The sequence below is a fragment of the Cyanistes caeruleus genome, chromosome 3 (assembly GCF_971803275.1).
Source record: "Cyanistes caeruleus chromosome 3, bCyaCae1.hap1.1, whole genome shotgun sequence".
Taxonomy (NCBI): Eukaryota; Metazoa; Chordata; class Aves; order Passeriformes; family Paridae; genus Cyanistes; species Cyanistes caeruleus.
In genome coordinates this window covers 42,637,412-42,654,159 of record NC_141703.1, presented here as the reverse complement: position 1 = coordinate 42,654,159, position 16,748 = coordinate 42,637,412, and the positions used below count along the sequence as shown (strand labels likewise).

At 35.4% G+C, this 16,748-nt stretch overlaps 1 protein-coding gene across 6 annotated transcripts in view; it reads left to right on the top strand.

The window, feature by feature from the left end:
• The window catches only part of GPC5 (glypican 5), a 584,277-nt gene that overhangs the window by 8,479 nt on the left and 559,050 nt on the right, over positions 1–16,748 (top strand). Inside the window, exon 3 of one of the 6 annotated variants that reach the window (XM_086880905.1) lies at positions 11,789–11,843. The exons of the other annotated variants lie outside the window; for them this stretch is intronic. Coding sequence (XP_086737031.1) covers positions 11,789–11,843 — 55 coding nt within the window. The remainder of the gene's footprint in view (positions 1–11,788; positions 11,844–16,748) is intronic. 6 annotated transcript variants of the gene reach the window in all.

The window sequence follows — 16,748 nt, the reverse complement described above, 5'->3', positions numbered from 1 at the left end:
CAGGTGATTAGAAACTGTGTTACTTTTGGAATTTTTGGCTTTTAAAAATTACATTTGAAAAAGTAAGATAAAGTAAGAAAAAGGAAGATATCATTCTAGTAAGATGCTTTGATTTTAATTGCAAACCTGTAGCTTTACATTCCTCTTTAACTTCTTTAACTTGTGCCATACAGAAATTCAAAATTAATCCCTGGAGTGCTACAAAAGAGAGAATTTTGTTATACCACTATTTCCATCCACTATATTCTTTGTCTTTCTTTAGTAGACATTATTTGGTAGTTTGTTTTTGAGATTTTGAGGTTCTTTTTTGAGATCTAATATTAAAGGCTTTCAAGTTTCTAAATATAATTTTTAAAAAAAAATTGCAAGTTGAGCAGTAGTTGTTTTAATAAACAACAGGAGGTTACCTGATAAATAATTGGACTCATGGTGGGATTTCCCTTTTTGTGATTACACTTCATGTACTATTAGTCCCCTTTGGATTTAATTAGGCATAAGTTAATGCAGAAATTGGTTAAGGAGCTGAGAAGATGTGAAAATAGTAGAAAAAGGAGGTTGTATATGGTAGAAAGATATAGAGAATTCACATGTGTTGAGAGCAAAGCCCTTAAAGCCTTGTCATTTGTCTCCTAATATGTACTTACTAACCTTTTTGCCCACTTGATTGGAAAGGATAACATGGTAGTTTCATACAGGCTTAGGAAGTTGTCCTTCTGACAGCTCTCTTGTTTTTAACCTGTGATGCTGAAATAATTAGCAGAATGGGGTCCTAAAATGCAAAGTTGACTTTGGAATCCTGAGGCCTCCCCTTTTTTTTTTTAAATTTAGGCTGTCTAATGCTAAAAACAAGCTGAAGTTGTGAATTGCTCTCCAGCTTTTGGGAATTTTGCCATTTAGCCTGCCTAACGCAGCTGTCAAAGGGTGTTACAGTCAGGCAGCCATTGGTAAAATGCACAAAGAAATCTTTCCATCTCTCTTCTGCCTTTGATCTTCCTTTCAGCTTCTGTGCATTATATTTTTCTTGGTACCATAGGAGTTAATCTAGAGTTAAATTTGGTCTGCTGTCTTTGGTCCATCAGTTGCATTTAAACAAATACTTTTCAAAGCATATACTTAAAAGATAAATCTATTTTATACACCTTATACACTAGACATATTTTCAGAGTACATATTTTAGTCTTTAGTAGTTCTGTCTTTTTTTTCCTTTAAAGAAAGAAGTACAACAGAGAGAATGTTGCATGGATTCTGGTATTATTTAGATTTAAAACCTTGTTTAACCTTGGAGTAATTATTTGTGGAAAAACATGCTATTGAACAGATCACTAATTTTTGAAGAACTGAAGCCATTGCTAACTAAAATTAAAGCTAAATGATTTCAGATTCAGAAACAATAGTAAGATGTTGCTGATGTTTTTTCAGCTTGGAATTCTAGGAACATAATAAGACATTGTATCTGATCGAAATTCAGTTTTGACCCTGCTTTGAGCAGGACTTTGGTCTGGAGACCTCTTTGAGGTCCTTTACAATCTGAATTATAGTATGGCAGGGTGCCATTATGTCAGATATTTAGACGTTCTTTTATGTTTAGATGAGGCTGGGCTGGGCGGCTAGGAATGAGTGTGATTATCTCTTCTGCTACTTTGGCAACTAGACATATCTCAGGAGTTGTGCAGAAAATGTGAATGGGAATTGTTGGAGTGTGTAGAGAGGGGAGAAGATGTTATGGATTTTGTCACTGCTGTCACCTGCCTCTTCTCAAAGTGTGTTGAGGCTGTCCTTAAAGGGACTAGATCCCAACAGAACAAATAGCTTATGTTTTGTCTCAGTTTCTTACATATTCAGTAGAGTGAAGTAGGCAGTTAAAATAAGTGATCTGTATCTGACTATGGAGGTGTTCAGAGGTGTGTTTTCATTCAGCTTTAAATACAGTCTAGAGACCTCAAGTCTTCAGGGTGTCTAACTACCACGGACTTTATGGTGACTGTTTTGGTGAAATGAGGCAGCTGTCTGCCTGTCTGTCTATTAACTTGTTATGTGTGTGAATATGTCTTTGTATGAGAGTAAATTCATCTATATATATTGACATATCTCTGTCACCTTTTAATGTTTGTGAAATTTCTGTGGCTCTCTATTGTGGTAAGTGCTGCCTCCTGACAGTAACTATTGGCAATTTTCAAATGTTGCAAAAATTTCATGTCTCTTAGGACGTGTCTAACTGCATGGTGCATATTGCTCCAGTTGTGTATGGGGTCCTACTGAGTACTGTTACAGTTTTTTCCTTATATTTGGGGTGTTTCAGAATGTGTGTTTTCTTTTTTGTTGTGAATCTATTTATTTTTAATAGTTTTGAGGAATGGTGAGGGAACAGATGGATGGGTGACAATTAGTTAAATAGTTAAATAAGATTTAACTATTTAATAATAGTTAAATAAGTTAAATAAGATTTAGAAATCTGTTAAGTGGGAGATACATTATGGAGAGCAATAAATTATTTTTCCCTTGAGAAAAGTGACTATAGAACTTTAGCTGTATGATGATTTAGTTTCAAGACAGTCATTTTGTTGGAATATTCTTGCACATTTCTGATTTTTAGTACTTCTTATCTTAATATTTGAGGAAGAGATTGTTGCTGCTGTACAGGGATTGCTATAACATCTCTATCCTAGTAACCATAAACCCAAATCCTTTTTAAACCTTACATTTACATACTGTAAATGCCTCTCAATATGTACACACTCGTTTTGTACGGTTCTTAGATGTTACTCAAAGTTCAGACTGACCTTTGTCTATACCTGTAATCAAAAGATTAAGAAATGCCACCAGGGTTACAGTGTAGTCACATTGCAATGCTGTGTTTTGTTTAGAGAAATAAAGAAATCCCTACAATCTCTAAAATTTGGAGAGGAATTGAATAGGCATCTAAAAACCTGGTGATCTGTGGTAGATGGAGCGCAACAGAACATCAGATCTTGTGTCACTTCACTGTTTTTCCACAAGAGAGCTTATAACTTTTTAAAAAGTGGCCACGTATGACATGGAACAAGATAACAGCTTATCTGGTTGAAAGGGAAGTTTTGAGATTAGAACTTTGTTTTGGAGTCCAAATCAAATAGACTTTTTTTTGTGCTATTCTATTTGGCAACTGTAGTACTGTAGCTTATAAATGTATACCTTTATAAATATGGAAGGATCAATCATTTTTGAATCGGGCTGCCTGTCACAGAAACAGTGGACTTGGCAAGTGTGTGTCTGTATGCAATAGGTAATAAACTGCACTCTTCAATACAGCATTACCTGACACTTTCTACTGTGTAGGAAAAATTTAATGCCTTTGCCATGTAAGTTCTGAAGTATATTGAATCAGGCTTTCTTGATGCAGTTTCACATTTTTCTGTGAAATTATTGCTACACAGTAGATCAATTTCTACATTATCCTAGAGCAGAATCAAATGAAGTCACATTGTTGCACTGTATTGTTTGAGATCACAGTACAATTATTACATTTAAATAGGATAAAGTTTTAGTCAGTAGCTAAAATAAATTGTGTGAATTAGAAAATGTGTTGAAATCTTCTGAGCTGCTTTCTCTGGTAAGCCATAAGAAATAATGGAATTTCTGTTCATCTTTTTGAAAGTAAATGTGCCTTGGCACTGATTCAATTGCTTTCCATTTGTGAAGTTTTCTGAAGAATGATTTGAAGATCAGAAAACTTCCAGCTAGAGCTGCTATATCTCTCATGGTTTCAAATGATATGTTGCCCTTCAGATCATTTGCAGTATGAACTGCTTTGATGTTCCAACATTTTCTTCCTTTTCATCTCCATAATCCTTTATATTTTAAGTGTGATATAAATAAGCCTAAATCTAAATAGTGGTGAATCCCAACTTCTTTTAATTAAATGAAACTTAAGGGTTCTATTAAAAGACAAAAATGTGGACAGGTTGAGAGACTTCATTTGTCACTCTGTTATATTGGGGGATGAAGGTCTCAAAAATACCTGTGGTTCACCAGAGTTATGTTCCTCTTTCTTGGTTGCTCTGCAGCCCTTTCCCACAGCTATGATCATGTTCCCCTCTGGACTGAGGAAGCAGGGAATTTTAATAACAAAGAAGAGTTGTTATATCCACTGGTTGGTCTAAGGAACAAAGCTGTTACACAGACTTCATTAACTTCAGAAAACACCTATTCATATGGTATTTTGAATCCTTTATAATAAAAAAGCAGGATAAACATTACGCTAATAAAACTTAGATTTGGGCCCAGTATGTCTGTATATACATGACACACAGCATTAAGGGACTGCTGTAAGAGCAGAAATCTGGAGATTTAGATTAATACCTATAGTTTCATTATTAATCCTGAGTTTTATTTCTGTATTGCAAGCATGTCTTCTGTCATTCCAAAGGGATTTGGTTCTACTCTATCTCATTCTTATCTTTAGATACTTCTTTGCCTATATGTGTGCTGTGATAGACACAGCACACATACAGGTCGGTCAGTCTGTCCATCCATCCATCCATCCATCCATCTGGATTTAATGGGCTTCTGTAACAGTTTTCACCACATCAGTCTTCGCTTAAATTGTTATTTTCAAGTGTGCACTTGTGCTCCTGGATTCTAGTCTCAGCCTGTTCATTTACCATCAATTATTTCTCCTAGTTACAATAATGTCTGAGTTACAATTAAGCTGATGTTGATGCACTGTTCAGTCTCATACTTGGTGAGTACTATGATTTTTTTTTTCATATTTTTGTTTTTTAGTTTATATTTCTGTAACACAGTGATCAGTACAGAAATATGCTGATTTAGATTTTTTTCATGCTTTATTTAGTTCTTATGCATTTGAAAAAAGAAGTGGAGTACAAATTTAAAGCATCACTCCCTTGGGAGCAGTGGCCTTAGAAAATTTGCATTTTCATGTATGCCTGCTTCCTGCTTATTCTGAGAACATCGGGAAGCTGATAGCTGACAAAATACAGGAGTCTGAAAGACTGAACTCCAGCAGAGAAGGTAGTATAAAGTTAATGGTTTTGAATGAATGTTTAGTATTATTTCAAAGGTAGAATTGCCTGCAGCCTTTTAGATTTCCAAGATTTTCAAATACGCATGGAAGTTTTCACTTACTATTTTTATTCTGTGTTAAGAAAAAGAAAAAACCCAAAAAGTTAGCAAGTCAAGTCTTGTTGAAAGACAGAACTCAAAATAGTACTGACACAATGGAGGCAAAGTGTGAAAGAACTGTTGTTCAATAGGAACAAATGCAAAGTGCTCCATTTAGCTGGGGAGGAACAGTGGAAGACATAATAGTAAGGGGGATATCTTGCAATGGATTTTTTTTTCTGTAGGAGAAATCCTATGAATAATGATGGATCAAAAGATGACAGAAGTCATCAGTTTCATACTGTTGTCAAGCAGGCAACAATTTTAAGATTTTTAAACAGAAAGACAGCAGAGATCTGTGAATTGAGACTTATATTTTGCATTGGTAAGCTGGAGAACATCCTTCAGTTTTGGGTAGTGTACTTGAAAGACACAGACCAGTTGGAAAGAAGAGAGAAAAAATGTGCTCTGAAATCTACATATAAAAAACCTACACATGAGAAAGTGCTTATCTGTACTCCTTTATAGTAAATAAAGCCCCAATGGTGTTGTACTGCAGCAATGAAAATATAGGCTCAATATTAGCAAATATTTTCCAGTAACAACATTAAAATGCTTTTGGTTAAAAATTTTGAGGATTCTATGTCTTAGAAACAAGCTGGACAAGAAAACAGTTGCCAAGAATTATGTTGTAAATAAGACTAATCCTGCTTTCAGGCCAGGGGTTAAACTGGACTGCTCAATAGAATTTTATTTGCCTTAGGACAGGTTTAAAATGTGATTTAAAAGGAAAAGCTAAGTTATTAGAATGTTTTAACTAGTTTTAAGATTAATCTGTGGCTGTTATGTTCTAGCAAAAAGGGTTTGTTCATTAATCTCACTCCAAGAAGATTACAGAGTTCTTTACTGTAGCATAATGGGATGGATTGCTTCAGTCATAAAGACTCTTGCAGAATGGGTTTAAATTTAGAGTATTATGCATCAGTATTAAAAGAACATGTATTTGTTCATAACTTCGTATACGTTTTTTGTTTTTTTTTCATTGCTAGTCCTATAGTGGAACTATTGTATATAGAACTAACAGATCTGTACACTGGCACTTCAACAGATACTTTTGCTATTATGAGCTACATATTCTACATGGGAAATTCAAAGAATTGTGCAGCTTTTTCAGTAAAGACAGTCTTACTTTTAACTTTTTTTTTTCAAATTGCATCTCAGTGAACCTGACATACTGCTTAGAAGTGGAATCATGTACTGCATTTCAATAGCTTTGTGAGAGGTAAGACCAGTTGGCTTTCCCAGCAGGTACGTTACCTGGTCTTACATGGAATTTTTAAAGATAGGTATGTTTATATCTAGAGTGGGTAAATCTGATTGTATTTTAAGTGACTTTTTAAATTAGAAAACCATCATGTCAAAACAGCAAAAAGGAAAAGTGAGGGAGGGTAAAATTGCATCAAATTGGAATTAATCAAACATTAAAATACATTATTACAAAATTCAGAAAACCAAGTACTGACTTTTCCTGTAAAAAAATTATACCTGTACTTGAAGTAGATGAAGTATAAAAAAGAGAGAATTAAGCCAGGTAATATGCAAAAAGGACTGTAAAGGACACATAAACCTGAGAGGGGAATTTTGCTCCTGTGGACACAAAACCCCAAGGTTATTGCTGAACACCTAAGGACTTATCAAATGTCAGTGGAAACCTATGATTAGACAACTGAGCTGAGCCCAGTGTCACCATTGACTGTAATGACAGCTTGGATACATAGTGAAATTTCAAATGTTTAGATACCTACACTGAGTATCTGAAGCTGGGCCCCAGTGAGTCTATTCTGCACACCAAAGTAGCCCTCAGAAGTTCCCTACTCTCTGAAACCTTACAGCCACCCTATCTAACAGTGCAAGGGTGTGAGTACAATTTGGCAACAAAAGCAGGTTATTGAGCAGTAAGCTCACACTTGAGTTTCCAACCTATCAGCTGCTTGGAGGTGATTGCTTTTATCCTGATGCAAATGAAAGCCGGTTTATTGCTTGGAGCTTCCCTCCTGCTGAGAGGTAGAAATGTGCAAGAAGGTTCTGTAAACACGTTGCCAAATCTGTTGTTCATGCTTTTGCTTATCATGTGGCTATTTGCAAAATAAGAGGTGAATATCTATTTTTCCTTTTTGTTCTTCTTGAATTAAGCAGAAAGGTATGTGTGTCATGTAGTGAAGTAGATGACAGTGATTTTAACGGTGATTATGAAAAAAACTTATTAATACAAAATGTGTCATGAGCCAATATCAGTAGTTCTACTTTGATTCTTTAAAAGAGCTATTGATACAAGTAATATCCAATTTTAATAAAGCTACAAATTTCATTTTGCATTAAAGGCTTGAACTTAGGTCCATGCAAACTAGAGGAGTGCCATGATAGAGATCTGCTGATCCTCGAGTTCTGGAAGAGAACATTTTGTATTCAGTTTTCAGTGCATTTGAAATGCATATGCATTGCAGGTCAATACAGCATACTACAGATCTGCTGTAGATCAGCTGCATAGCCATTCAGTACTTGTACAGTAGCCATTTAGGTAGGGGTTCTTGACAGTGTCTAAAAAAAACCAGCAGAATTTACTGAGGAGAGTTGTCTGTTTTCTGGGTTATTTATTTAGTTGTATGTAACTCTTCCCTGTTCTAGCTGTCTTCATCTGTGTACCTACTTAATATCCACTGTAATAGAATAAAGTGAAAAATTAGCCCTGTAGTTTGGTGGTTAGGGTACTTGTGTGCTACAAAGCAAGGCTACTGCTCCAGTGAGTAGTTTTAATTATCTGTACAATTTATAAATATAGTCTGCACTCACAGGCCTGAATCACTTTAGAATAAGTGTTTTTCAAGTTATGTAGGACCTCTGGGCTGGATATACTTTCAGTGTCCAGATCTCATCTATTTCATTACTCTTTTCAGTGATTCCTCTAAGGTCACAGGACTTTTAAAAAATATATTATTTTCTTATTGGGAGAAAATTATCTAACTTCTCTTAAGAATGATGAGATATGTATTTAAATTCCAGTGGACATTTCCCTCCACTGCTACCACTGTGACAGCCATGGGCTGGCTGCTTGTGAAAATAAACTTGTGCAAAGTATGGCAAAGATGTTCTGCAGGGCCTGGCTTGCTATATGACTGAAAAGATTTCTTTCAAATCAAGTTAATGTGTTATTTTTAAACTGAAGCATACTAATCTTTGTTCCCTACTTGTGTAAAATACATTATGGCTATGTAAATATATTTGTCTATTTATTGTTAGGCATCTGAAAATAATTAAATATTTGAAGTATTCCTTGTTCTTTATGTTGTGCCTGTGAGGCCTTTTGAGTTTTGTTCAATGGAATAATGTAGTTACAATTTACAAGGTTTGTACATGTACAGAGAAGGACTAGAAATTTGAAGGCATAAAATGGCTTTCCTTTGTGTTTCCATTATGTCCTAACAGTTTGAAACTGAAATAGTTTTCAAGCTAATTTTATTTGTTTTGCCTAACACAATTCTAATATTATGTTATTTTAAACAAATTGCTGGTAAGGTAAAATGCCAGATTACTCCAGTGAGTAGTTTTTTTCACTCCAGATCTGTTACTTGAAAGTTGCAGGCCAGAATCCTATAAGCAAAGTAAGGCCTAGTTCAACCATATTAAAATTCCGTGTACATTTTAATTTAATTTTGGCTCTGTGACCATGTTATACTGAAGCTATTACCTGGCTCAGTGGTCCCACAGACAATTTCCCTTTCTCATTCCGATTTTATTGTAAATGATTGTCAGCATAGTACAGGAAACTGCAAATTCAATTTTGATCAGTCCCATGAGAGACTTGATTCTTCATGGGCTTACTCTTGTTGTTTTGAAAATAAATTGAAATAGCCATCTAATTTAAGGGTTTCCTTCAGAGTAGAGGATTAAAATCTGTGATTTGTTTTATGCAAAGTCTTTTTCTTTATTGTGTTATTAGGTAGAAGCTAATATTTAAGGAAATTTTGTAGTGATTACACCCATGGGAAAGATTTAGTTCTTAATTTAATATTTCCATTTTATATTTAATGGTTTATTAAGCTGGCTTTTTTTTTCTCCCTTTCTTTTACACTTGGGGATTATAAACCTGCTGTTTTCTTTTAAAGACAATGTTTTTAGAGTACTTATTATAATTCAGGATTTAAAGATTGCTCTTCCTCCACTCACTGCACTTTGTCCTTACTGTGAGGCAGATTAATGACCCCTTTGGTTTAAAGAACTTTGATTTTGCTTCCTCTTTCCGTGCTGTTAGTGTGGTACAAACTAGCCCAGAACATGGAAAATGCAATAGTGAGAAGTTAGAAGGGCACCATGAAGAGAAGAAAAGGTAACTGCCTAAGAACAGAATGGTTTAATGACATAGTTCAGTGTGACCCTCCTAGAGGCAAAGATGTTAACAGCAGTTCATTGGGATGAGATTCAGGGCTTGATTCAGCTGCACAACAGGCATCTATCTGTACTGTTTTAGCTGTCATAGGTGTCCTTTCTGGACTCCTGGACTAACAGTACAGCAAGATACTGATCCCACAGAGGATATCCTGCAAAACCTAGAGAAAAGGAAATTACACTATTCTGGGCAAAAGATTCAAGTTCACTCTTTCAGAATGTAGAAGTCAACAATGCAGTGTCTACATGTGAGGCAGGGGCATTTAGTCCCATCATGTTCAAAGGAAATGAGATCATGTATGTCTGTCAACTCCAATGATTACTCCTATACATCTGTATATAAGATACATGTATATTCTGAAAGTAAGGGGCTAAGTTATATTGAAGCTCTAGACAATGTCACTGCCACAGAAGAGTCACTGTAGCCTATGGAAAGAAGATTAAAAAATTTGCTGTTCAAATTGGCGGCTTTTCAGGAACATCCCAGTTAAGATGCAGGACAGGAAAGGTAGCAGGGTGAAAAGAAAACTAATCATGATTGTAGCTTTGTTTTTGCTTCTAACTACAGATTTGCTTCACTAGCTGAAATACTTCTTTGATACCCGGCTTCCCTCCCTGCAGTTGCTATGGTTCCTAATGCAACTGGAACAGAAACGCACTGTTAAAAAGATTTGGTAAGATGCACAAAGGTGCAAGCTTTTTGCATATTTTCTTAAAACTCCACACCTCTTATAAAACAAATCAAAAACACACTAGTGACAAAAATAATTCCTGCCAATTAAAGATCTTCAGAAAATATCTCACCATTAGCTGCTGTCTGTGCACTCATCACAGAAGTAGATTAAAGAAACCAAATAAAAAAATCTGAGTTGAATAAATCCTAAAAAGCCAATCTTTAGAGAAATAATAACAGAAGTATAAAATTAGGACATTAATCAGAAAGAAGAGGAAAGGGTAAAAAGGTGTGTCTTTTTAATTTCTTCATTTCCCTACAACTTTACAGTCTCAGTTCCCTCCCTGCCCAGTCTATAATTAAATGCAACAGTACTTTCTTGAGAAGACCATCACCTAAACTGATGGTAAGTTTCAGAAACGAAGGTGAAAATCAAAGGCAGTATTAAGAATTAGTCAACTGATTTTTTTCAGGGAATCCAGAAAGTCTCTTTTCTGCTTCTCAAATGAGGACACTACTCTCCTTACGTAATCTAAAGAAAAAAAGTTTTGGTTTTATTTAGGAGTCTATGACTTCTCTCTTCTTTGTGTTATCTAGCTTTAAATTTCAGTGAAACACAGTACAGCTAGAAGCTGCAGCTGTAGTAGAAGGAGCAGTGCCCTAACTTGGCTCATTTACATGAAAGTAACTTCTGTGACACTGAAAGAAATCCAGTCTTGGCATCTTCTTACTGTTCATGTTGAGAATTCAGAACAAGTGATAGTTTTTAACGTAACACACCTGAAAATGTAAAACCTCATACAGTGTGAGATCAGTGTTGCAGTATTTTCAAACTTAAAATTCTGAAGACCAAGAAAGCTCTATTTAATGTTCTAGGAAAAGGAAGCCAGAAAAATATTCTGAAGAGAGCATGTCAAGCTTAATTCAATGTTTAAGTTGTTTCTCAAAAAAAAAAAACCAACTTCTAACTTACTTCTGTTCCCATAATAATACAAGGAAAGGTGGTATTGGTTACTCATGACTCAAAGTTTTAGAGTGAGAACAAATTCTGGGGAAAAATATGCTGGTTTGTTCTACAGCTCTATTTTCCTATTTTCTTTTGTTTCTTTACTATTTAACCTTCAGAAGTTGACACTACCTATTTAATATGGAGATGCAGTGTTAGTTGCATTCTTTTGCTGTCCCTTGGGTCCACATTGAGAGAGTGAATACTCAGCATACGAACCTGGTGAGCTACTAATTAAATCCACAGTGGTGAATGTATCTTCTAGGCAGGGTGATCTCTGGTCATGAGGAGGTACTCAGCTGGTTGAGATGCATTTCCAGTATCTAGGCAATATCTAGGCCAGTGCTTCCCCATTTGGTTAATGTACATGGGCCAGGTGGACCAAGCCATACATTTTAATAGTCAAGTTGATTAGCCATCGGAACAGGTTATTTGGGGATGACAGAATATCAACCCAATCTCAAGTTCTTTAGGTCAGGTTTAGCATCCATCAGCTTTTGAAGATGCACTGCAATCATATGCCAGCCACTGTTATTTACACTGTTTTGTAAATAACTATTTTGCAGGCCCAAGGTGTGTTACAGCAGTCAGATCTACAATCCTGTTCCAGTCTTAAAAATGGTGAGTGTGAATGTAAGAAAGCATTCATCATAGTACAGTCTGGCACTGGAATGATTCTTTGGGAGATGTATAGTGCCAATTTAATTAGAAAACTGAATGCAGTCTTCTCCACACACTTCCCCCCATGTTTCTTCTTTATGAAGAAATTTAAGGGAAGACCACTAAGTTATTCAGTCTCTCCGAAAAGCTTTGCAACTAAGTGGGATTTAGCATTATATATGTATCACAAAATTCTATTTTACTTTCTTATTTAGACCATGTCTGTCACATCAAGTGTTTATGGTTGATTTGGATACTCTTTGCATGCTTTACAAATCTTTAAAGACCTTAGGATCTATGTGGTTTTTTATCCTAATTGAATACTTTCTGAATGGTTTGGGTTAGGAGTGTCAAGTCACGTTACCTATTTAGGTACTGAAGTCACTTATTTTTTTTAACATCACAGACTTGTACACCGCTGACATTATTGCTCGGTGCAGTCAGCTTTTGTATGGTTATTCATTAAGGCTTTTTTAAAAATCAGATAATGGCCAAAGTTTCTTCCTTTTATTTCGCACTCTGCTCCATGATTCATACTGTCTAACTGAATTAGTCTCAGGCTTTTAAGAAAGTAGTAAAACCTGAGAACTATTGATGGGACTTCAAACTATCAAGTTTTAAAACAAAAAACAAGACTTCAAAGATTTTGGCAAAGCTTTTATTACTTGATCACAGATGGAGAAAGGTTGTGCATGACAACTATTTTTTACAAAACTGAGATACTTTGAGCATCTTGACATCTTATAACACTGCTATTTTACCATGAAGAAACAATTTCTGCCTGTTTCTGCCCCAAGTCATCTTCCCTTTATCAAATGAAATCTGTTAGCACTATGAAGGGAAAGAATGATATTAGGAGCAAGAAACCAGTGTTATAAGAACAGTATAGTGCTACATAGCCTTATATAGATGTAAGAAAATTAATCTAAAGAAACAATTCTTGTTCTCCAGGCTGTCTGAAATAAGTTCTACTCCAGGAATTTTTCTTTGAAAGAGTTTTTCCTGGTGTACACTCCCAGATTTATTCCAACACCAGTATCTAGTTGCCCTTTGAACATCGAGGCCTGTTCTAATCTACTTGTTCTTACTACCCTAGTAAGGTTATGCCTTGGAGCACCTCTGAGAAATGCATTAAGTGAAAGCACTTTCACTTGTGATTTATATTTTTCTCTTGTCGCTTTGATTAATTTCCAAAAATTGTATGTAGCAACTTCTTCCAAGTATTTACTTTGTGAGACCACAGAAGCCAGAATCTTTTGTAACATTTTTAATACACTACTTTTTCTGTGAAACTTTGTGTTTGTTTCCCTTCCTTTCTGTTGAGGGTGGGAAAAGGTGTCTACCTAGAAATGGACAGTAGGGGGACTTGGACTCTGTTCTCTTTTGTAGTTAAGTATTTTATTTTGAACAGCTGGTGAATTCAAAACGTAGGGTGCTTCAAACACTGACAAGACATCCTTGTTTTGTGTCCCCATAGCAGGGCCTAAATCCCTAGTTCTTTCTGCCTTTATCTCTGAGTTTTTGATGATAATGGGAGAGATAGATTTCTACTTGCTCTCTTTCCCACCCTGAGAATTTTACATCCCCAGTTAGAGGGTGGCTGGCTGACTTTTCACAGGACTAGTGAGAGGTACTTGCTTACACATGGCTTATTAATCCCAAGGAGAAGCCCCATATGTCTTTTTCCAGATTTCAAGAAAATAATTTGAGATTTGGAAAAATGTTTAGGTTGTTGTTTGGTGGTTTAGATCAATATTTAGATCAATATTTATGTATGTATACTGTATACTTTAATAATTTATTTATGTATGTATACTGTATACTTTAATAATCTATTTAATTTTCCTCTTGAGTGATATGTACAAAGAGTTCATCCACTTTGCTGGATTTTAATACGTCGTAAAGAAAACTGTCAATGCTTTATGTGTTAGCTATTTTAACAACATGGACATCAGATCTATTCTGCTGCTGCTTTTTTTTCTGTCTATGTACAGCACTGATATCATATTATTCCTTGCCTGAGGAGGCCACAGACAACTGGCTTGTCTAAGGACAAAGCCAGGGTCTAAAATACAGAGGAGCTTGAACTGAGCTAAAAAGTGATTGAAAGGCTTATTGTGAAGCTGGAGGGAGAAATATGCTCTTCAGAGAAGAATTCTAAACTTCATTCCCAAATACTGTGATAGGGAACTCTAGCATATTTGACTTCAGGAGAATGCTGCAGTATATGTACAGACCTTTTGTTTTAGACTCTTTCCTCTGTATCCGCGGATAAGGTTTTGTTGTTTTGTTTTGTTTTGTTTTTTTCTTGCTTGCTTTCTTTCTTAGTCTGTCTGTATGGTCTTTAAAACAATTTCACAAAATTAATGTATTGCAAAAATAAACCCCATTGTTTTGCCAAGGAAACACAGGTAGTAGTAATTCACATGTTAGAATCCCTGATAATGCCTTTGATCGATACACCAAATTCCTCAGCAGAATAAATGTGGTGAAACAGAAACATATTCAGTCATAGATAACAATTCATAGCCAGCTCATAGAGCAGGAAGAGTTCTGGTTCTTTTTTAGTGTACTTTTCCTTCTTTATATCAAATTTTAACTTGCATCCATCATTCTCTTGCTCCTTCATGTACATTTCCTGTCTTATTTATCTGATGTTCCTTCTTATGCTCCTAACTTCTGATTCTTTATCTTGGCTATTTTTAGTTAGCTCTTTCATTTGAGATTAAAATCAGTAATACTAAAAAAAAAAAAAAAAAAGCTGTTCTGTTCCTGTGTATTACACAAATTAAGCTTTTTTTTCAGTCAGTTTCCTAAGCACAAACATTAATACTATCTGTATTCAATGAATATCTAAAACCTTTTTCCTGGCCTCAGGGATTCTTCTGAAGAAGCACAGTTCTCCTGTGAATCCTGTGGTGCTACGTCTTTCTATCACAGGTGTTCTGGGGTCCTTCTGTTGCGCTGTATATTTATGGTTATTCAAGCTGCTTTTAAGCAGATTTTATTAATATTAGCATTGACAGCAGTTGGACTGCTGGACAATAGCATTTTTAACACTGCTGCTTAGGATTTAGCTGAATAAAATGAGATTGGGAGAATAAGCTACTTTTTACTCAGGAGGCATGAAAAGTTTAGTATATATAGTATATAAAGTTTAGTATATATCTATAATTTACTGGGATGCATGCAGAAATCTGGCTTTCCAAGGAAGGACATAGTTGATATATGATATATATGATATAGTTGCCTCTTAGGAAGAGATCTACACCTGTTAGGGTCTTTACTGAAGTTACAGTTGTTTTGCTGTGTAAAGCTTTCAGCAGCCCCATAATGATTAGAAAATACCTTGATTCCTCTGAAGAGAGAATTGACGTCTGTGGTAGAATTACACAGATAGGCTAATGCCAAGTAATGTATTTTTTTAAATTTTCCTTTTTCTATTTCAGATATTGTTTCTCATTAAAATACCTAGGAGCCAGATTGAAATCATGTTTGGGGGAATGTTGGATAATGCTTTGTTATGGATTAAGATTTGAAACATTCATTCTGTTTGTTTTACCATATGTAGAGATAGAATCACATGCTCCCACTTTTCAGTGGAAGCTGGGGCTGTTGCTGAGGGAGCTGGGGATATTCAGCCTGGAGAAAACAAGGCTCAGGAGTGACCCTACAACTGCTTGGGAGAAGGTTGTAGCAAGGTTGGGGTTGGTCTTTTCTCCCAGGCAACCAGCAAATGGACAAGAGGAAATGGCCTCAAGCTCTGCCTGGGGAGATTCAGGTGGGACATGGAGAGGAATTCATCAGGAGGAATTTCTTAACTGAAAGGATTGTTAAACGTTGGAATGGACTTCCCAGGGATGTAGTGGAGTTACCATCCCTGGAGGTGTTTAAGAAATGACTGGAGGTACAGTCTAGTTGACAACGTCATGTTCAGTCAGTAGTTGGACTCAATAATTTCAGGTGTCTTTTCCAGCCTAATGGATTCTGTGGTTCTTTCAATGTTTAGTGTTAAGGTAGCAGAAGCTCTAAATAATCTGATAATATTTGTTGTTTCAATGTACTTTTTTTTCTACCTAGACACCATTTGTTTCATTGTTGAGGTTCTTCTGATGGCAGTACTTACGGTTACTGGGTCCTTTCCCAAAAAAAGCTTAGAAGTCAAACAGCATTTTCTTAGGTGTCTCTGAAACCCTTTAAAAAAAAAAGCTCTCTTTTTAGACAGTGTGAGTATTTCAGTCAAAACTAACTTGATCAAACATAACAGATGATGGAGATTTTAACTTCACTTTCAAAAGACAGCTTTGTTGATAATGTGAAACTTAAGCAATTAGTTTGCTTTCCAGACTTCTCAGCTGTTATTCACAAGGAAAGTATTGTGAGAATTCTACTCTTGCCTTTGACCCTTTCCTTCACACTTATAAATACATGAAAGTGAAAACCAGTGTTCTCTGTTCTTGATAAGTTTTTCACTTAAAGCTCTCTTAAGAATAGCCATGAAGGATTGCATGTAATGGTTTATAAATACAGTTACTCTTATACTTCTCTTTCAAGAAGAATAAAGAGAACCATTGTGGTTACATTTGCTTCAAAAGTTAAAATTCTTTGTGTTGAATGTCTGCAGTATCAGTCTGAAGGAAGGTAGTTGAAAAAAACATTTTATAGCTAAAGAATTTTCCATACTGTACCTCAGAACCTACCTACAGTAATTCATCAATTTTCAATTTATGTTGTCTTTTCTGGTACAGTAAGAGCAGGAGGTTTTGCAACATACACTAATGTGTTCAAGTTATATAGTTTTTGGGGTTTTTTTTTTACACTTTCTTAAAGAAAAGATAGTTTTTTTTCCCACCTTCTCATTCATAC